This window comes from Mauremys reevesii, linkage group 5 (genome assembly GCF_016161935.1).
Source record: "Mauremys reevesii isolate NIE-2019 linkage group 5, ASM1616193v1, whole genome shotgun sequence".
NCBI lineage: Eukaryota > Metazoa > Chordata > Testudines > Geoemydidae > Mauremys > Mauremys reevesii.
This window is the reverse complement of record NC_052627.1, coordinates 121,070,849-121,093,725: the sequence shown is the minus strand read 5'-3', so window position 1 is coordinate 121,093,725 and position 22,877 is coordinate 121,070,849. Positions and strand designations below refer to the sequence as shown.

Genomic DNA, 22,877 nt, shown 5'->3' with positions numbered 1-22,877 from the left:
ACTTGAAACAATGTGATAACAATGATGTTATTGCTTGCCTAACTATAATTTTGAAGAATCAGCTTGTGTAACTCATAAGCTCATTCAAATATCATACAACCTTTCAATAAATTTAAACAAAATATTTAAATATTTATTTAAAATATTTAGACCTACTGATTAAATAGTTCTATGAGTAAGTTCTATGACCAGCTACTGTACATCTGAAAACCATCAATCCCTCCTGAAGTATTTTAACTTTGATTTATTTATTCTTTTGGTCTAGATAAAAAGCAGTAAAGCTCTTGATTTGAAGCCCAATCCTGCCAAACCCCCACACCCATTAACCTGTGTAGTTTTAAAGACTTCCATAAAACTACTCAAGGACGGGTTTTGGATTTGGGGCCCTTGGTGATTAACAGAAGCCTGCCAAATATTTTTGAGACCCGCAGAACATGCAATAAGTCTAGCTAGTCATGGGTTTGCCCACCTACTATATAAAATGGCAGATAGCACACGTTATTATGAATTCTAGGCCACATATCTTGGATTTGCAATATTTTTCAAAATAAACTAACACATTTAGCTAATGCTGATTTATACATGATTTATTTAAATCTCTTTAGATGACAGGGGAAATTAACACTGATTATTGAAAGCAGTGCTTTTAAATTAACTGATTCAAGTATCTCAATATATCATTTTTCAGGTGAGTCCAAGAGCAAAAACTTTTAGCCATAAATGTATCAGAATGAATTTAATAAGGATGTTGTTTAAAAACATCCATCACCTACTTTAGATCTCCTCTCTCGTTCACTCTATCTAATATTTCAAATCAACAAAAGGCACAACCAAACTTACCAGGGACAAATGTGTCTCAATGCCTTGATAAGTACAGCCCATGGTACAGAATACTGGGCAAGTTTTAGCCTTGAAGGTTAGTCAAGTTATAAATACACATCTTGAAACTGACTTCTTGCCAGAATCTATACCTTACCCTTACTTTCAGGAAAGCAGATATGCCCATCCATTTAAAAAAATACAGTAAAAGAATCGCAAAGATCATATTACTTTGTAATTTCAACCTGTCCACAGGTGGAAATCAGTTTACTCAGTAAGATGCAATTATAGTGCTTCTCAGGAGGATCAGTCACATTACCCATTGTAAGCATCTTTCTTTACAAACTGTATAGTTTACGAACTGAAAAAAATGTTCTACAGCTGTGAACTAAACATTTTTACTCTGCTTCTAAAATTAGCTAACAAACTGTACATTACCACAGCAAAATGTACAAGAAGCAATTCAATAAATATAATGGTCCACCATGCAAGCCATGAGAATGCCCAAACTATATTTTGTTCCACTAACTTGAAGGAGTTTCTAACAACATTTTGGTTTTCAGTGTAGTTGTAGCTATATCAGTCCCATGTCCCTAGAAACATTTTTGTCATTCTAATTCAGATTTAACATAAAAAACCCCCAAAGAATTACACTGCATTGTGTTTGGGAGTCAAAACTTTTGAGACAGTACATAATTTTTACTATAGCAAAAAACGTATAGACTCCATTCTCTTCCATGTACAGCATTCTACAGCAGCATGTTTAACATGCATTAATCTGATAATTACAAAAATTTGAGACTATGAACTACTGGATGCAAAATGAAAAGAACACTGGTGAAAGTCATAATATTAGTATTCCTTGGCAAATAAAATCTGAAATTTTCCCCTTGTTTCTTAATTTAGACTGCTCAGAAAATAAATTAATAAATACTGACAATTTTAGTATGTGTTTTAAATCTTCATTAAAAAAAAAAAAAAAGACATGGCGTAGTAAATCCAGATCCATTAGTTGCTAATATTTAATTTATTACTTAGAGAAGAAACTGAATAAAATAACCAGTTAACCAGAAAGCAAACCATGTACTTAAAACATTGTTTATACCAGATATTTGGTAACACTGCAGTAAGCAAGGCAATGAGATGAACAGATTTACGTAATGTTTTCTGACTGTCACATGGTTAGTGATTTCATACCTGAGATGAAAAATCCAGAGGTAAAAACGCCTGTTATGTTGTATACAGGATTCAGGAAGATAAGAACAAACATTTTTTTATAACTGCAAGTTTTAAAAATATATGTAAAAATACCACCATTGACATTTTCCCCTTCTAATTACTTTAGCTATTTAAATATGCACTCTCCCATTTATGTGTCAGAACACATTTTGAAAGCATGTTAAAGGTTCCTATTTCCCCAATGCTTTAATAATTCATATGGAATTATGAGAACTGTCTTAGAAGTAACCACTCCCACTTTTCAATCACAATAAGCTTAAGGCACCCATAAAAAAAAAATCATTCTTCATTGGAGGTTTCAGTTCCACTGAATTTTCCCTTCATAAAAAAGTGACAGATAAAACAGTTGATTTAACACACGAGATCAGAGTATGTGACATTCTGTATTAGCAAAGCAACAGTTTAGCAGATATGAAGCTCAGAAAAATTAAATAATCTAAACACTTACTATTGATGCCACAGCCCCTTCAGTAGTGTATCAAGGGAAAATGAAATATTTTGATGGAAGGAAAAATTTATATGAAACTATGCAAAAAGCTCAAGGAGGAAGCAGAACAACAATGTTGGACCTTGTTTAACGGCTGCTGATCAGATGTTTACATAATGCAAGGAAATAAATGACATTCACACACATTATTCCATGATAGATACACTATTTATACTAATGTTTTGGAAACTAGCAAGTTTAGTGATTCTCTACACCATAGTGATGACTGCAAATACGTGATTCCACAGCAAAGAACACGTTCTTAAAGAATCTTATTGTTTTCATCTGCATGAATGATGGTAAAAATCACTTGCTTGATAATAGAAATTATTTGATTCCATATTCCACAAAACACATCTTTGATCTGCCACCAGCAAACTCATTTAGCAGACAAAGTGCTAACATTTTTCATCATCACAGAAGCTCAACTGAGATAGATATATATACACACACACAGAGGCTTTAGTACACAGGAAGGTAAGCTGTATTGGTTAAACTGGACTTTACTTCAGATTGTGAAGTTTAATTCTTCACTTCCACAGCTTCTTTCTCAACCTTTTCTTTCGCCTTCTCTTTTTCTTCCAGTTTCTCTTCTTTTTGAAGCAGTGCCATAATCTCAGCAACCTGACTTGTTGAGATATCAATGTCTTCTTTGTCAATTAATTCTACCACCTACATGAATATAAAAAAAGGAAATCCACGAAAACATTAATTTTCACATAGGTAAAGTATTCTGACACCCTTAATCTAATTAGGCAAGAAATAGCTCTCTCTCATAGGTCTAAGCAAAACAAAGTTAATATATGGAGATATACCTATCTTGTAGAACTGGAAGGGACCCTGAAAGTTCATTGAGACCAGACCCCTGCCCTTCACTAGCAGGATCAAGTACTGATTTTGCCCCAGATCTCTAAGTAGCCCCCTCAAGGGCTGAACTCACAACACTGGGTTTAGCAGGCCAATGCTCAAACCACTGAGCTCTCTCCCTCCCCACCCCTGTTATTCTGTTGGTTGCATGTGATCATATACTATAATCCAGTTTTGCAATATTTTTAAAAATTATTAAAATCCAGTGGCTTTTTGATGACTCTCGTAAAGTGGCTGAAGATCTAAGCTCAGCTCCTAATGAACTGTCCTCGTCAAGTTCTTTTTGCTATGGACATGCATGCAAACATTAAGGGCCAGAGTCACAAAAGCTTGTCCCTCAAGGTGTTTAAGCTACAACTAATTGCCCTCTCTACATTACATAAACCTAGAGTAAATCTGACCCTTTGAGCAGCAGTGTCATGCATCTAGGCTGCTTTGTATAACTATGTGGCCAGGCCACATGACATTCATATTCTGAATTTTCATTTTTTAAAATTTTAGTAGGCCTTCCTGATTGTGAAGAAAGCCTTCCAAACATGAACTGAGAGTAAACCTCATGCAGTGGTATCTTCCTTAGGCTGCAGGCAACCTAAAAAGATGATTCAGGTTTGAACTCTTCCATCGCCCATTATCTCATTGAGATATTAGCTGAAATTCCAATAACGACAACATTTAAAATCTGCATGAAATATTTCATTGCTGTTCATTTTAGTGGCTGGAACTGAAGGACACAGGGAGGTGGGAACTGAAAGTTGCTGGAGAAAAGGAAATTAAGATAGAAGAACAGGAGGAAAGGGCAGGAAGAGAAACAAAAGGCAGAAGTACTGGTTTCTCTAAAGCTGACTTTTTCCTGCCCCCGCACTGAATGATGCTCGATGCAACAAAAAAGTACTAAGCAAATAATACAAAATGTTCATAACTAATTAACTGATTTATTATTGTGTTATTAGCTGTAAACCAATGGAATCACACTGGTGTGAACCTGTAATGCAGTGATAAAGCAGACGCAATATTCATTAGTACAAAAAGGCCACTTTCTGCACTTGATCTTCGTGCAAACCTCCAAATGAAGGAAAGTGGGAAATCTGCCATGGACTGAAGATAGTACATAGTCCTACATTTATACCCTGGCCCACAGACAGTAAGTTAAATTCAGCTTTTGTCGGCTAAATGAGTTTGATACCTCTGCTTTATGTGGACGTGCTTTTACCAAAATTTAAAAACAGGTTGTATCCTACAGGAGTTGAGAGTGGTCACCTCTGTAAAAATCAACATTTACCAACAGCTAAAATACAGTTGTCTCAAACAGACTCAAATAATGATGGTGTCTCAAATACGACCATATATGTCAGAAATGTTTTAAGACACTTAACATCTTCCCCTTGAGTAAAATCAAAGAGCATTACCAAGTTAAGAAGAATATTAGGTTTTAAAATAAATTACTAATTAAAAAAGTTTTAATCACCTGAAAGCATGGGGAAAATAATGTGACAACATAATTTTTAAAAACCCTCACTAATTTAATTTAAAAAAAAAAGAAAGAAAAATAGCTCATTCCAGGATCTGTAGTTTTTCTGAAGTAGATTTTTTAAAAATAAAATTCGACATATTAAAAACAAACAAAAAAACAGTATTATCACAGATAAACACTTTTAATAAACATACAATCCTAAAGCCCGGGCAAACAAAATGCAGAGCAAAAAAACAAATTCAATAAAAAAATTAAAGGGTTTTCAATCTTTTTGAAGACAAAGGAAGTAAGTTAGTGATCCTTGTACAAAATACTATAAAACTCCATAATGGTGATTTTAGTTCAGAGATTTAAGGACAACTTCATCTTTTCTATAACCACCAAAGTCTCTAAAGTTAATGGAATTACATCAGGAAAGGATTTGGCTTTTAGTCTTATTTGACTTGATAAATATAATTCAATGCAATAACAGCTCAGAGCCACCATGAAGGAATTAAAAAAATAAAAAATAAAAAAAATTAAAAGCCTTTTACTAAAGAGGAAAAAATGAAAAAAATGACTTTCAAATTAACCAATCTAAAAGTTTAACATGGGTTTCAGTACATTCCTAGAGCTGCTTCCACTTCATTGAAGCAACAAAAGGAGAACAGCAGGAGAGAGCCAGGAAAACTGTGGGAAGGGATTAAAAAATGGAACACGACAGCTAGAAGGAGAGGAAATGGATAATATTTACAGTGCAACCCAGAATATCCAAAGTGCACTATCCAGGAAGCAGGCATGATGCGCATCTAAAAGCAACAGAGGGGAGGAGGGTGTTCAGATTATTGGGGTCCCTGAAATTCTGTTACTACACAACTCCTAAACTCCACAGGATTAAAAGCTTCAAAACTGAAGAGATTCTGTAGCTCAACAGCAGAGGCGCTTCAGAGACAAACAGCTCCCTTCTCAGGACAACTGATGGCCTGGTGTGCTCTAGGCTTAAGAATGCAGAGCATAATGAAGCATCTCTCTTACATGTTTGTATGGTTTAGTATTCTAGATACAGTAGGGAAGAATTTTGGCTACTACCAGTCTTAACTGTTTGTGTCATAAACAGATAGCTAAGGGTTAATACTTCTTTTACCTGTAAAGGGTTAAGAAGTTCACCTAGCCTAGCTGACACCTGACCAGAGGAACCAATGGGGGAACAAGATGTTTCAAAAGGAAGGAGGGAAGTTTCTTTTGTTTAGAGATTTCAGTTTCAGCCGGAGTGAAAAAGATCAAGGAACCAGCCTCTTATCAGAGTAGTAAGTTTTAGAAAGGAATAAATAGGTTTATGTTTATTTTCTTTTGTACTTGTCTTGGTGCAAATTAAGGGAATTTTCAAATTTGGGTATTCTTGTGTGTATTAAGATTTTTGCCCAGTGGAACATCCTGTGTTTTCAAGTTATTGTCTGTGAGATTAGCTGATATGCTGTCTCCCAGAGTTTGTTTTTCTTTTCTTTCTTTTACCTTTCTTTTCTTTAATTAAAAGCCTTCTTTTTAAGAACCTGATTGATTTTTCCTTTTTAAGATCCAAGGGGATTGGATCTGGACTCACCAGGAATTGGTGGGGGAAAGAAGGGGGGGGATGGTTAAATTCTCCTTGTGTTAAGATCCAAGGGGATTGGATCTGGACTCACCAGGAATTGGTGGGGGGAAAAAGGGGGGGATGGTTAAATTCTCCTTGTGTTAAGATCCAAGGGGATTGGATCTGGACTCACCAGGAATTGGTGGGGGAAAGAAGGGGGGGATGGTTAAATTCTCATTGTGTTAAGATCCAAGGGATTGGATCTGGACTCACCAGGGAATTGGAGAAGGAGTCTCTCAAGGCTACCGAGGGAGGGGAAGGTTTTGGGGGGGAAGGGAGTGATCCAGACACTGAGAATTCTGGATGGTGGCAGCGATACTAGATCTAAGCTGGTAATTAAGCTTAGAAGTGTCCATGCAGGTCCCCACATCTGTACCCTAAAGTTCAGAGTGGGGGTGAGACCTATGACACCAGTCTTAACTGTTTGTATTCATTAAAAATCCCACAGCACTTTTTTTAAGAGAAGGGAACAAATACTGCCCCCTTCCCAATTGCCTCCTCAAATACTATTTTAAACCACATTTTCATATGCCAAAGCACTGTGCATAAACTCATAAATTTATAAATATCTAGCATAAGGCTTTAATTAAAAAAAAAACAAAAAAAAAACAAGCTGTCCAGTTGGCTGGGTAGTAGGACAGATGGGGAGTGCCACCAAAAGGTATCCCAGATTATATGATCATCTGTGGAGGGGAGGGTAAGAGCCACAGATGTGGTTTTTATTAGGAAAGAGAACCTTTTGGTTTAGGGATGAAGAGGTGAATGTTGGATATGGGGGGAAAATCATGAATACATCCCCCAAACTAGTGGTAAAAAAAGTCTCCATTAATTTAGCAGTGGGTAATAAGCATTAAAAACACAAACATAAAAGACTGATCTATCATTCAGATATTCTAAATCAAAATAAAGATTTGGGCAAAGACAACAATATGAAATTAAGTGAAAATCGTAAAATGTAGCCTAACTCAGCAGTTCTGTAAGTTTGTAATACCTGTTTTATTTCATTAAACTGCTCTGCAGACTCACCTTGGCAACATCATCTATATCAATCTTGCCGTCCTGGTTTTCATCTAATGCCTCAGCAATCCTATTCAGTTTGTTCTCTGGAAACTTCTGGATTTGTTTCATCACACTAATAAGCTCGTTGATACTGATGAGATTCTCCCTAAAGGGGAAACACAATCTGTATACAGCAAACAGTTACTACAAAGAAGTAAAGAAGGAAGAGAAAAGGATATTAAAGACATGTAATGGTATTTTATATTGAACAAAAGGTTTATAGCCTGATCAAGAACTGAAAACAAAAAAGCAAAAGTGAATTATTTATCAATTATTTGAGTTCTTTAGGTAGGTCTTTATTTTCTGTAGACCAACTTCTTGAGTCCAGCAGGATGACTGAGGCAGGGTAGTGTCCCCTGAATGAATAGGGCAAAGGTCTTTAGGTCTGAGTAGCACACAAACTTTACCAAATTATATTTCAGTTATCAGTGGCTTCTTGTATTTGTGCAAATCAGCATGTGAAAATCATAAGATTTATGAAAGAGTGAGTATGTCTGGAGGACAGAGAGAGGAAAGCATGCAAGAGAACCCACTTGAACAAATCCTGGGAAGGCAAGAATTGAGGAATATGTTCTTGTAACAGCATACACATACACGCCCTGTTGGATTTAATTTCCTCACACATGGAAGGAACAAACCCTTCTACAAAACGTAAAGGCTGAACTCCATACTACTCCTAAGCAGATTTCAGAAACTGTCTCCCTGCTTCTGAAGTCTGCCTAGTGGCAACATGTTGCTTTGATATCTACTCTTTGTAGGTTAAAGCCTCTGCTTGCCCTCATGAAGTGGTTTACACTAGGGCTGTCAATTAAAAAAATTAATCGCATGATTAACAGTGCGATTAATTGCGCAATTTTTTTAAACAAAAATATTTTGGATTTTTTTACATTTTCAAATATATTGATTTCAATTACAACACAGAATACAAAGTGTACAGTGCTCACTTTATATTTTATTTTTGTACTGTAAAAACAAAAAAGTATTTTTCAATTCACTTAATACAGGTACTATAGTGCAATCTCTATCATGAAAGTTGAACTTACAAATGTAGAATTATGTACAAAAAAACTTGCATTCAAAAATAAAATAAAATGTTAAACTGTAGAGCCTGCAAGTCCACTCAGTCCTATTTCTTTTTCAGCCAATCGCCCAGACAAACAAGTTTGTTTACATTTGGAGGCGATAATGCTGCCCGCTTCTTGTTCACAATGTCACCTGAAAGTGAGAACAGGCATTCACATGACACTGTTATAGCTGGCATTGCAAGGTATTTACATGCCAGATGCACTAAAGATTCATGTGTCCCTTCATGCTTCAACCAACAGTCCAGAGGTCATCCATGCTAATGACGAGTTCTGCTCAACAACAATCCAAAGCAGTGTGGACCGACGAATGCATTTTCATCATCTGAGTCAGATGCCACCAGCAGGAAGATGATTTTCTTTTTTGGTGGTTCGAGTTCCCTCTCAGATTTTGGAAGGCACTTCAGATTCTTAAAATCCTTGGGCCAGGTCCTGTAGTTATCTTTAGAAGTCTCACATTGGTATCTTTATGTTTTGTCAAATCTCCAGCAAAGGTTTTCTTAAAATGAACAACATGTGGTGAGTCATCATCTGAGACTGCTATAACATGAAATATATGGCAGATTGGGCTCTGATTACATGCAGAGACATACAATTCTCCCTCAAGGGGTCAGTCAGAAATTTAATAAACTTTTTTTTTTTTTTTTAAACGAGCATCATCAGCATGGAAGCATGTCCTCTGGAATGGTGGCTGAAGCCTGAAGGGGCATATGAATGTCTAGCATATCTGCCACATAAATACCTTGCAATGCCAGCTACCAAATTCCCATGTGAAAGCTTGTTCTAACTTTCTGGTGACACTGTAAATAAGAAGTGGGCAGCATTATCTCCCATAAATGTAAAGAAACTTGTTTGTCCTTGCGATTGGCTGAACAAGAAGTAGGACTGATTGGACTTGTTGGCTCTGAAGTTTTGCAGTGTTTTGTTTTTGAATGCTGTTATGTAACAAACAAAACAAAATATCTACATTTGTAAGTTATACTTTCACAATAAAGAGATTTCACTACAGTACTTGTATGAGGTGAATTGAAAAAATACTTTCTTTTGTTTCTCATTTTTACAATGCAAATATCTGTAAGCAAAAATAATGTGAGCAGGGTACACTTAGTATTCTGTGTTGTAATTGAAATCAATACATTTGAAAAACATCCAAAAATATTTAATAAATTTAAATTGGTATTCTATTCTTTAACAGTGCAATTAAAACTATGATTAATCGTGATTTTTTCTGAGTTAATCGCACGAATTAACTGTGATTAATTGACAGCCCTAGTTTACACCTTCCAACCCAGGTCACACAGAGATAGAGAAGATAAAACCAACAATCCTTTTAATAAAGGTTTTTTATTAGTATGGTTTTATCTCCATATCCCTAACCTCAGGTTTTTGGCCACAGACTGATTTTTCAGAATGGGGAGGATGTTTCTCTGGACCATCATTAAAAATTCCTGGACTTTTGCTGATGCCATGACAATCCTGAGGCTATGAAGGTCATTGTAGTGACCAGACTAAAATGGTAAAAGTCACTTGAATTGAAAGGAAGGAGAGGCCACAAACATTTATCCATGTATAAAGCTTCATCGGTTTTCCTTAAGCCACTTTTAAACATGATGCATCTGGCAATCATTACGTGAGGCATAGAACCCAGAAGTAACCAAACATTTCCTTGCAATAACTTGGAAATTCAGCTAAGACAAAACAGAATATTAACCCAAGAGCCAGAAAAAGGGAGACTGACTGTTCCAAAGCCTGACCAACAGCAAGGAAAAATATACACTTATACACTGCATAAATTAAGGCCTGAGTGGGGGGGGGGGGGGGGGTCTCGCTTGGAAGTTTAAAGATATACTGGGTTACCGAGCTTACATTAAAACTCAAATACACAGTGGTAGTTGCCCATTGTAATGGTCATAAATAATGGTCAACCCATTTACACTTCTACACAAAGAGCATACATACATTGCTCCAACATTTAACCTAGTAATTCACTTAATTTCCACTGACAAAGGAGCAAGAATCTTGAGGTATTTCTGAACCTGGTAAACCTACAAGGACAATTCTTGCCTCCTGCCAAGCCTGTTAAGTACTGTCAATACAATTCATGCCAACACATGGAAATTTCTTCCCATCTGAGCCAATATTCGCTCCTTTTTATTGATGGCTATCATTCTATTATCTCACATCCAGTATAGAAAGCTTTTTCCCAATGGAGCCAACACTCGCTTCTTCTAAACCAAGCGGCAAGGGGAATGCTGAAGAGCAACCATTCAAAGTATCAGGTTAAGAAAAGATATACAAATATTCCAAGAACATGCAAAAGAATCCTTTATACATAGGGCCCCGATCCAATTCCCACTGAAGTCAATAGTGATCTTCCATCCATTTCAGCTGAAGCTGGATCAAGCCGATAATGGGTAATAATTCCAAGCACTATGTCTATAACAAAATCTAGCTTCTGTGCTCCTGTAATATAAAGTTGACTATATAGTAAAAACAGTTTAATTGTTTAGACTATACATTTTTATAAGAAATATTAGAGGAACCACAAAGTTCGGCAAACTATTAATTGATTTCTTACATTCCTCCAAGATAAGAAACCTTTGCATATAATGAATGGTTTTATAGAAGTGTACAATTACACAGCAAGCCCTGATTAAAATATATACACCATACTTTGTCAGCTAAGACTGGTCACCAGCTGGATTTCCCCTACAACTACCTTTAATCATGTTTGTCTTAATCTTACAATAAAACTTGAAATAATTTAGATTAAGCTAGGAATTGAGTGAAGACTTAATAAAAAGGGTAATACTCATCCCTATTTAGGCTGTAAACTGTTTGGGGGCACAGACTCTCTTTTATATTTCTACACCAAGCAGCAGAATGAGGCCCCAATCTTGATTTTGCAGCCTGGTTGCAATATTAATCTGAGAGACCTGTGACGTTCCTTAGTTTTGAAGCTGAGGGAGGGGCAGGAAGACAGACTCCCACTGAAATCAGAACTGCATGAGTGTCTGAGGTTTGAATTTTGTAGCATACCTGCATGTAGCGAAATGGTCACCCCACTCCTGCCTGGAGGGGTAAAAGCAGCCTTGGAGAGGGCTGGGGCTGAGAGAAAAACCTAGGCTAACTGAGAAAGTAGCCTCAGCTGGGGCCACGCCCCAAATCAGGCCACAGCTGGCCCTATAAAGGGGCTGCTAGGCTGAAGCTAAGTCAGTCTCTCTCTAGCTGTTGAGAGGGAAGGGCCTGGCTACTGGGAGCTGAGCAGGGTACCCAGAGTGGAGCAGGGCTCGAGGAAGGCTAGAGGAGCTGGGGAGCTCCAGCCTGGAAAACCCCCAGGCTGCAGACCTTGCTAAAGGCCGGAAAAGGTACTGGGGTTGTAGAGGGCAGCCCAAGAGTAGGCAAAGGCAGCAGGTCCAAACCCTCCATGCCGATGATGAGTGGCAATAACACTGCAGTCCTCCCCAGTGAGTGGGGGCTAGATGGTGACTAGCAGTAGCCCAAGACTGAGGCGAGGTGGGGACAGGGAAGTGGGGGTTCCCCAGGGAGGGGAGACCCAGCAAGACTGTGGGGTAGTGCAGGAGGCAGAACCCTGAGAGAAGGGGCACTGGAGTCCGGGAAGGTGAGATACCAGCCTGCAGAGGGTGCTCTGGAGGCTGGCAAACTAATTCCCTGGACGACTAGCAGGAGGCGCCGCCGGGAGAGTCATTGCCCTGCTACACTGCATAATAAAACGTTTATGCAATCTGTCTGGAAGTCAGAAAGTGTGCCAAGATAAAATCTTGGTGTATTCTGCTCAAATGTAACTAAGGGCATGATTTGGCCTGCTGAACCTTTACTAAGCAAGCACAGGAAGGCAAGGTCCCACAGAACCCATCCTGACTCTCAAAGCTCAGACTGAATTTGCAGGACTGGGAGTTGGGGGAGAAAATCTTTTTATTTGTATATTAACCAGATTTGAGATGGAGATCACTGAGACACTGAGATTGAAGCCCACAATGCAATTTTTGCAGTCACTACCATGCAGACTGATGGCGGTGAATGAGTGTTTTGAAAAGGAAGCGTGGTGCCATCATTCACTTACCCAATAGGTGGACTAGCACCACTGTCCAACTGTCCATCCACCACCTTTTGGTCTGTCTCTAATTCATTAATAATTTTGCCAATTTGTCCAATCATTCGGTTCACCCTTTTGGTCAACTGCTTGCTTGCTTTAGACTCTTCCACTACATCCTCTTGTCCTGTTTTAGATAGCTCCTTTATCTCTTGCAAATCCTAGAGGAGATGTTCAAGAAAAAAAAGCATTCATGAGAAGATAAATTTGCAACAAATATAGTAATGTCTAACAGAAAAGCAGGAGTCATATGCAAATCAAAAAGGTTGCAGCAGGAGAGGAAGCAGTTATTGCTGTTGTCAGACACATGGGAACAGTGAAATTTAGAGACTAAAAATGAAGGTTAATTTTAGACATTAATGTTGTGGCTAGTTCTACATGTCCCTTACATAGTCCTAAATCCTCAACCATTCCCCTCCTCCCAATTAAAAACCTTTTCATCCATCCTAGGATTTCAACCTCACATCCTTCCAGTGTCGTACAACTGGATCAGGACTTCTTTCAGATAGCACCAACACCACTTTACAGATTGGAGAAATTGTTCCCTATTGATTCTAAGAGGCACTCCATTCCCCTCCCATATCACACGGCCTCTGCAGCACAGTCAGCCCAGTGAGCATGGAGTAAAGACCAGAGGCCAGATCCTCAGCTGATGTAACCTATCATAGTTCCATTGACTTCAAGTGAACTTTAACAACTTACACAAGCTGAGGATCTGACGCTACTGCATGCCAGCATACCACATAATAACTGAGCAAGTAGGCCAACAATTTCCAATTTGGGTTATCTCAGCACACAAAACAAATTGTAATAGTTTACGGTTAGCTTTTCTAAGAATATGTATGGACAGAGCAATCATATAAACAGTCCTTCTCCACCCCATTCTTTACCTCACTATATTCCTGAACATCATCCTTTAGCTCCTCAAGCTCCTCCTTTTCTTTTGTTAACAATTTCTTCTTTTCCTTCAGTTTGGTGCAAGCATCACTCAGCATGTCAATCTCCTCCTTGGTTATTTCCTCACCCTAAAAAGTGAAATATCCAAATAAGCATAGGACACATTTGTGGTTTCTTCCAGGAAAAAAAATTGATTCAGTGTGAGTTTGTATTCTTTTAGGTTTCAGAGCAGGTATAATACATAGACTGATATTTTGAGATTGGTGCATGGATGTTTTTAAAAAGTGAATTAAAGATAGTTTTTGTTAGTATAATTGTTGCTTAGCCCCTGTGGTAATTTCTGTGATTTTCACAGCCATATTTCCCTACTGTTTAAAAAGTGTTTCTCCCCTACCTGCTGCTGTGTGAAAGAACACAAACAGAGGAAATGACTGACAAAAGAAACAATTAAACTGACTGTATGAAAAGTTCTGAAATGCACATATCAATTGAAAAAATTTTTAAATTTATAGTAATCTTTGGTAATATTTGTAAAATTAGCAGGTAACACATTTCAAGACAGTTATCTGATTTATAAACTGGTGTCTTTTTAAACACATAATACTCAAAAGTAAAAAATCCTAATCTTCAGCTATCCCAAAACGAGAACACCAGAAGCTGGACTCAAAAAATGGCTCATCACAAACAAACAGAACTAAGAAAGGCTAGTAATCTCTTTAGCTGGAGCCAGGAAATTAAAATAAAGACAAAGACATAAGCAAACACATTTGCATTAATCCAGAAGAAAAAAAAATTGTGTAAATACCATTTTAGCCTACAGAAGTAGCACAGACTGTAAAATGCTACGATTATTTGTGACATTTAGCTCTAATTGCCCATCTTATGAAAAAAGCATTTCACCAGGTTGCTTCATGGGAAAGTGCCTGTTCCACTTCATCACCTATCCTTTCCCAGTTCACTGATAAATGAACACTGAACACAGATCATAATGTACTCTTCCAATAATTAAATGATAGCTCTGACCCTTCTTGGTGAATATATTTGCTGAGAAGTAGCATGAGGAATTGACCTTTTCTCTGCAAAATCTGCAAGAAGATCAGGCTAGAAGCTTTGCTTTTTTGTCAGATCACCATAGCTGCAATTCCCAACTTAACAAACAGTACTTAAAGAAAAAAAAAGCAAGCCATCATCCATTAAATATATCAAAGTCTCTTTTGCTGGTCCATTTAACACCTTATTCCATTTCTGACAGTGAAACATGCTTCTTTATTAACTATGTGTGTTTATTTTGGAAAAGTCATGTTTGCACAAAGGTATTGAAAACTTTCAGTATTCCACAAATCAAGTATGCCAGTGTACATTCACATTGTTTAGACATCAACCAGCACCGGGTTTTCAATGCTTGTGTAACTGATTTTACACCTCATTTACTGCATGAATCACATCAAAGAGTGTTTCTCTCTCACACCCCCACCCCCCAAAATAACCAGATATCAGCTCACAAACAGTGAGAACCTTCCTCGTGTCAGGCTCTTAATTTACAGGTACCATCAATCTCCCTACACATTTTCAATGTAGTTTCTAAAATTTATAACATAATTAAAAAAAGAGCTAAGACAAAATGACAATCGATTAGCACAAACTCATCCATGCATGTTCTATTTTATAGGTTAAAGTAGTCAGCTTAAAAGAAGCCACTAAGTTGTTTCAGAAAGTATCTAAAATTACTCATTACTCATCTAAAACACTATGTCTTTTTCCCCTACCAAAAAATTGTCTGGAAAGGGCTCTGACCAAATGTGCCAACTCTTTTTGGGTTCCTACACCAGATTTAGTTCTCAAATTATTTTCATCATCATCTTCACAATCTTTTCCTACTCCAGAAACAAATCTTGGTCTCCCTTGGACAGATGCTTCGTTTCTGCCACATATTTACTGATATTTACATGTAATATTTTTGCAGTTTCTTCTTTGCTTCCATTTTAGAAAGATATATCTCAGAGCATTTAAACTCTTCACACGAGGGGAAAAAGGGTATCATTTTAAATATATGGGTTACCTTGAAGCCTCTTCCAAGGAAACAAAACCCAATTAAGTTTGCTTCTCCTTCTTCATATCACAGCCGAGATTGTTGGAACCGGGCATTATATTAGTTGCCCAGTACCACCCCTTTCCAAGGTCACAGTGAACTTCTATGGTATAGTAAGCAGTATTGTTCAGAGTATTCCAGATGAGGTTGAATCAGTACCTTTTAAGTGACTATATAATTTCTTCGTATTAATAGCAGGATAACTCCAACAATCTTACTTATTTTCATTTAACTAAGGCAGTGATGATTACCTAACAAGGCAATTTGATATTTAAAATATTAATTTAAAGTTAGCAGTGAGGTTGATCTGTAGGAGCACTAGTGTTCAGAGAAATCTGATCATCACATCTCCTGAACAACAGTAAATTTTACAATAATTAACAAAAAAAGAACTAAGAGAAATTCAAATACAAGTTAAATTTAAGGTGCGTGACTAAGCCCATATACATTATTTTACTCCAGAAAACACTTCCACAAATGGTAGAAAACCCAAACTGAGCATCATAAAATATTTGATTTTCTACAGCAGCATACAAACTATTAAATTTCTAACATTAGAAATGTAAAGCATGTTCCTAACCTTAATACATAGGTACCACTGCCACTTTTCAAACTTTGCAGCATGGAAGAAAACAGTAACTAGTAATGTAAGTTGTTTGAATGAACACTAATTTAATGCAAATAATATATGAAGCAGATGCTCTATGCTAGTCTAAACTGAATTACAAAAAGCACACAAACATACACAAAAAACTACTACTGTGAATAATTTAGTTCTCAAAATGTTAATCATCCGACAAGCTAAAAAATGTAAAACATTATTCAGAGAACTGCTCATGAAGAATTCTTCAAAACAACAAGTACGGGGGGGGGGGGGGGGGCAGGTGGATTAAGGGTACAAACTATAGAGAATATATAGTCTAGAACAGGGGTTGGCAACCTTTCAGAAGTGGTGTGCCGAATCTTCATTTATTCACTATAATTTAAGGTTTCGTGTGCCAGTAATAGATTAACGTGTTTAGAAGGTCTCTTTCTATAAGTCTATAATATATAACTAAACTATTGTATGTAAAATAAATAAGGTTTTAAAAATATTTAAGAAGCTTCATTTAAAATTACATTAAAATGCAGAGCCCCCCGGACTGGTGGCCAGGACCTGGGCAGTGTGAGTGCCACTGAAAATCAGCTCGTGTGCTATAGGCGGCACGTGTGCCATAGGTTGCCTACCCCTGGTCTAGAAAGTGACATTTGTATTGCTTTTAGGGAAAAAGTTTATAGAATGCCTGAAGCGAAGAGCAGTGTCACATTTTCAAACAAGATTTTCTACAGGGCAAATCTGACAAACACTGAACAAGATGAAAAAAGGATTAACTAGTCATGTGTGTGTTCTGGGTGCCATTTCCGGATCAATTCAGGACTTTTTCCCTACAACTCCTTTAAAAAAAATTATAAAATTACATTCTAGGTTTTTGGGGTTGTAATAGTTATCTTTTTAGAGAGTTCTCTGAAATGAAAGCGCCGTGTTCACCATTTTGTTCTAGGATAGTGAGATTAGTCTAGTGTGCTGAATCAGTGTCCTAGCATGTCAATTTTCAAGATCACAGTACAGGTGACATTGATGGGGTCCACAAAAAACCCTCTGTAGTATATTTCCAATAATTTCAGATTATAATAATGTAATAAACAACATATAGCATTGTTATTCATGATGGAGAAGGTCCTATTTTCCTCTTTATGAATTCAGTTCCGTCCACGAAACAGTTTGGGTTTTCAGAAGCTTGTAAAATTCTTCTCTTAACATAATATATGTGTATTAGGCCCAAGATCCAGCAAAGCACTTATATCTATGCTTGTGGCCTGTGCATGTTTGGGGACAGTGAACCAACCATCATCTAACTCCCACATCCGTCATTTTATAACACTATACTTCAGCTATTCAAATCCTGTGTTAAGTAGCTAAACAATAAAATGGACATCCCGAGAATCTTTTCCCTTCACCTGGACAATTCCTTTGACACAACCAGGTGAACTGATCACAAGTAGCATCAGGAGTGCACACCTACTCAAGTTAAAAGGTTTTGCTATAATTGATTCTTTGCCAAGGGATGCAATGATGAGACTCATCTCTTTAGAAAACTGAGCTGTTAAAGTAAAAAGGAAAAGCTTATTAAAATGGGAAAATACCGAGTATGGTCAAACAATGTTGGGGACGGACGGACGGACAGACACTTACTTCTCCAGGGACATTTTTAAAATGTAAGGGATCCACAAATGGAGTCCAAAGTAGCAATTTAGAAGAAGCTAAGCTAGAGACCAAGATTTAAGAGTGGAGAGAGGGACACTTCAAAAAGATTCTGGCAAATTCAAATAAGTCTTGGGTGAATTTCAATAGAGTTGATTTGGACAAGCTCCCTAAATCACTAGACCATCATCTAAATGAAAAGTGGTAAGTTCAATAATCGCACTGAATCCTGCCAACAGAAGCTGCTTGCCCCACTGAAAGCAGAAGTGAGTTTATAATGATTCCAGCATTCTTCCTTTTAGCGCTTACAACACTGTTTGGCAGCTGTGTAAAGCTAGTAACATTTTAAAGTGCTCTATTCTTCCTGCAGGCTGTAAGGAAACCTGACTAGGTCAAAACTTAGCTCACAGCTAATTCCTGTATTAATGAGTTTGTTGTACATGTAAAAGATTCCAGCACAAAATATTAGAATGCTAGGAATTACACCATGATAGAGACAAGGGGCCATATTCTTGCTCTCAGTTACCCAGTCTACACAGAAAAAAAACCAAAAACATAATTGAGTTCCTGAAAATATACATACATCACTGTAACAAAGACGTCTCCTAAACCACCATCCTAATTCTAGAAGTTAGGCCTTCCATCTTCTGACTATGCTCTTCAAGAAAGAAACCCATTTTTATCTTGTTTTGTAAACTGCCATACATACACTCCTGCCCAATGGTATTATATAAACAATAAGCAGTAAAAATGGAAGTGCAGCGGTCTAAAACTCCTAAAGCCACTGCAAACAACCTCAGAACTAGGTACATCAGCTGCACAAAACGGAAACGTTTTAAGATTGTGGACAGGCTTAGCAGTTCTCTTTGTCCTAGGCCTTGCATGCAGGCAATCTAAGGGTTTGGGGCTAGACGGATTTCTCTTCAGGAGGTAAGACAGCTAAAATAAGCAAGTCTGCTAAGATTTTCCTCAAACACTGAACTGTGTTGAGGAAATTCAGTTCCCTCTAAAGACAGTGGTATTTTTATACTGGATCAGCTTACACTTTTCAAACATTGTTTTTAAAACCAGCCTTTAATACCAAAATTTACCTTAATGCCTTCTAACACTGGTGCTGTATCTTTCAAGGTCTCTGAATGCAGTGTCAAATCCACACTAGCCAGTTCATGTTCGGTATCCACAGCTATCTGGCTTTTCTTTACATGTACAGCAGCTGCTTCAAGATCCACTGCAGACTCCATCTCTTTCTGAATTTCAAAACCACATTCAAAAAGACATTCATTAATACAAAACAGCATCATGTTTCTCTGTTTTCAGAATCATCTGCTTAATTAGATACAGGTTCCAAGACACTACAAAAGCAGTATGAACATCTCTGCCAGTTACAAATTGACCAACTTCAATTATAATGTCTAAGCCCATTTCATGAAAATATCAATAAAATTATACTTTAAGATATGTCTTGATTCAACAATAACATTCAGTTTCTATAGACAAGTAGGCCAAACAGTGTTATATCAAGTATATTCAAAAATTTTTAATGTTAAATATTAGCAAATCCAACTGCAAAGAATATTTTAGGTAGAAAAATTTGGAAACTCTTTAAAGAAACAAAAATATCTCCTGTTGCCTCTAAGTAACAGAACCAAACATAACAGATGGAAATGACATTTTAGGTCATCTAGTCAATCCCCTGGATTGCAGGATTGTTCTCTATATTTCTTTTTCCTCTGCCTCCCAAAGATGCCCCACATCTTTCAAATGTGCATTTTGACGTCCTTTTGATTACAGATAAAACCCAGAATAGATGCACTATAAATCCCAAAAGAAACACAACGAAGTCCACAATGGGCTAAGTGTTCACGCTACTGATGCAATTAATTCTCAACAGCTGGAAGTTGCACTTACCCTTGCTGCAACCTGAAGGATTTCTTTGGCTTTCTCAGCAGCTTCAGACATTCTTTCCATCTCTTTTTCTTGATTTTCTTTTCTAATGGCTGCTTCTTCCTGAAGGGTTGCTTCCAGCTTAGCTTTATTATCTACTTTTTCGCCCTCGACTTCTGCTGCTTTGACTTGAGCCTCTTTGGCCTAAACAGATTGGCAGGATGACACATGAACAAACTTCTACATTTTGAATTATGTAGCTCAGAGGTCTTAACAGTTCAGTGAACACACTGTCAAACAAATACAAAAATATACTACTAGTGCAGCCCACAGAGAGAATTCTGTTTATTTTGAGAAACCTAAAGAGCCTTTCTACTTTGATATTGTTAAAGCTTTTCATTCTCATTGTGCAAGTCATTCCTTTCTCCAGTCCCCTATATGAATCTTTTTCAGAACAAAACTGTAAACAAGTTTTGAAAACCCATTCCCTCAAAACAGACATGTTTGGCAGAGCATATTTTTAGGTTAACTTTTATCCCAGTAACCTCCCGCAACATGGTAGACCATACACACGGGAAGATGCAGTCCTTGCACTGAAGAACTTACAATCTAAGTCAAAAGCAACATCAGAAGGGTGAGGAAGAGGGATTACACTCTAAATAGACACAATAGGAATATAAATTAAAGCTAATTTTGACTATTAACTACACTGGTCTGCACCTCGCCCTATCCGTCTGAAATTTTGCCTATTTCTTGTGGTATCATGGAAGAAAGGAGTCTTTTAGAAGGGATCTAAAGGAAGTAGGGTGACCAGACATCCTGGTAAAATCGGGACCGTCCCGATATTTAGGTGTTTGTCCCGCATCCCGACTGATCTTTGGTCTGGACGCAATTTGTCCCAATATTTCGTTCTGCCAGCAGCACTCTGCTCCGCCCCCCCTCGCTGCTCCGCCCATTGTGTCCCGATATTTTCTCCCTCTCATCTGGTCACCCTAGAAGGAAGGCAGTTCCATGCACAGGGGACAGTGCAGAAGAAACACAAAGATGGTTGTGGGACACACAGATGGTTAAGACTAGCATTGCTAAAACAGTGGGAACAAAGTAGTAAAAGCTGCAACTGAATAAATATTTCTGTAATCGCATCCTTGAAACAGCACCGACAAGTCTGTTAAAAAGAAATATGTAATCTTTAAATAAATACTGTATCAGTCTTTACCAATTGACTTAAAACCTTTAATAGGTTAATTTTATAAAAATTAAGCTATCAATCAGGGAAAACAGGTAGATGAATGTGAATCTGTACAAGAACTATGCGGTGTTTAGGTAATTGTGTTTGGAAAGATATGGCTGCCTTAAAGATGTAATGGTCAGCTGACAGAATGATAGCTACCACTGTCAGTATACCCTGGAAATGAAATGGCTTTAATATTACAGGCAGTCCTCGGACTTATGACGCAATTGGTTCCTGAAAATTGCGTTGCAAGTTGAAATGTAACTTGGAACCGCAATCCACTCTATTGCGGGACTGAGCGTTGTAAAGTCAAAACCAACGGTCGTAAGTCGAATCAGGGCGTCAATTCAGAAAAGTCGTAAGTACCATTCATCTTAAGGTGAACGTCGTAAAGTCAAGGACTGCCTGTACTTTCAAATGAGAACTCTTCTACTGAAAGAGACAGGATGAGACAGATATGGCTTTCAATATCTGTGACCCCCAAGCAACTGAATTCAAAATTGTGACTGGAGCAGCTATTATAGTGGGGACAGGGACACTGTAGGACAGCTGATGAAGGATTGTTAAGGTTTACAGAGGTCTACACTAGCACTATAGTGACAAAGTAGGTTGACTTTGGCCCTATGTCATTTGGGGAGGCGATATTATTGTGTCAATGTAATGGGGTGCCTATGGCAGTGGGAGACAAATTCAGATGTGGATATATGCAAAACTAAGTTCATAACAGGATTTAGGTCAACATAACTTGGTAGTGTAGATCAGACTTTAGTAAATATCTATCTCAAAGCCTGGGGACTTTTAAGGTCTTGTTTATGGAACAAATGGTCACCATGAGGAGTACAGAGCAAGAGAAAATACTGGCAAGATAATTAGAATGAAACCAAAACACAACTTTCAGGGATTTGGGATAAGATTACTTTATTCTCCAAATCTGGTGAAGATTAAAACTTTGTGTCTCAAGAAATCTGTGAGAAAAAGCTACTCCCAAGATACTTGTCAGAAAGCTTAATTATAACTGAGCCAAGTAATGATGATTCCAAAGAGGAATTAGTGTGTTTTGAGAATCATGCTGATCTCCCATGACTAATTTTTAATGCAAGATTTCAGATACAGCATGCTCTTAAAATGCTTCACTAATAAAGAGTTGGCCAGACTCCCTCTCTCTCTACAAAGCAGTAGAACAGTCAAATTTTAGTTTCTCCTGCTTACTCCAGGACTTTGGACATCAGAGATATTTCAGTTTGGCTCATCAAATACGTTGCTCTTAATGGAAGAAGAAAGAGGAGACAGCCAGGCTGCCTCTTATTTATTTTCAACTGGTGACCAGCAGAGAAACTTGAATTTGCAGATAGAGAAATTTATGCGTTGCACAGAAGCTTGCAGGAGTCAGAGGGTCACAATCTGCATAACTCAGACTGCAGCCACCCTCACTGTAACCATCTTTAACACGGCAGTGGAGCCTGCAAAGGCTACATACCTTAAGATCTTTATCTTGCTCACTATGTTCTTTACCTCATGCTGAGACGTAGTACTGCAAGCTTAGACCTATGGTTTTTTGCCTGCCATGTCTGTGGATTAAAGATGAACGTGCAGCAGGATACATTTGACTTGAGGGTCATTCTTTGGTCAGCCCTTCAGTACATGCCACCTTTTTCTGTGTGCTTTCAAGGTGCCTCAGAGCCTCCCGTTAAGGACAGTTAGGCTTTCCCCAGCACTATGCATAATAAAAGTCTTCCAACTGCTGCCTAGTCACTCCGACCTGCAGTAGTGCATACAAAATTTTCAAC

The 22,877-nt window shown here is 37.6% G+C and overlaps 1 protein-coding gene across 2 annotated transcripts in view; it reads right to left on the bottom strand.

The window, feature by feature from the left end:
* Nucleotides 1–1,827: 1,827 nt before the first annotated feature.
* The window catches only part of LETM1 (leucine zipper and EF-hand containing transmembrane protein 1), a 60,381-nt gene continuing 39,331 nt past the window's right edge, over nt 1,828–22,877 (bottom strand). Inside the window, exons 9-14 of one of the 2 annotated variants that reach the window (XM_039541945.1) lie at nt 19,884–20,063; nt 19,067–19,222; nt 13,638–13,772; nt 12,718–12,908; nt 7,519–7,675; nt 1,828–3,217 (exon numbers count right to left, since the gene is read on the bottom strand). In XM_039541945.1, the coding sequence (XP_039397879.1) occupies nt 3,068–3,217; nt 7,519–7,675; nt 12,718–12,908; nt 13,638–13,772; nt 19,067–19,222; nt 19,884–20,063 (969 nt within the window). In that variant the 3' untranslated portion in view covers nt 1,828–3,067. The remainder of the gene's footprint in view (nt 3,218–7,518; nt 7,676–12,717; nt 12,909–13,637; nt 13,773–19,066; nt 19,223–19,883; nt 20,064–22,877) is intronic. The other variant, XM_039541946.1, reaches the window with a different exon arrangement.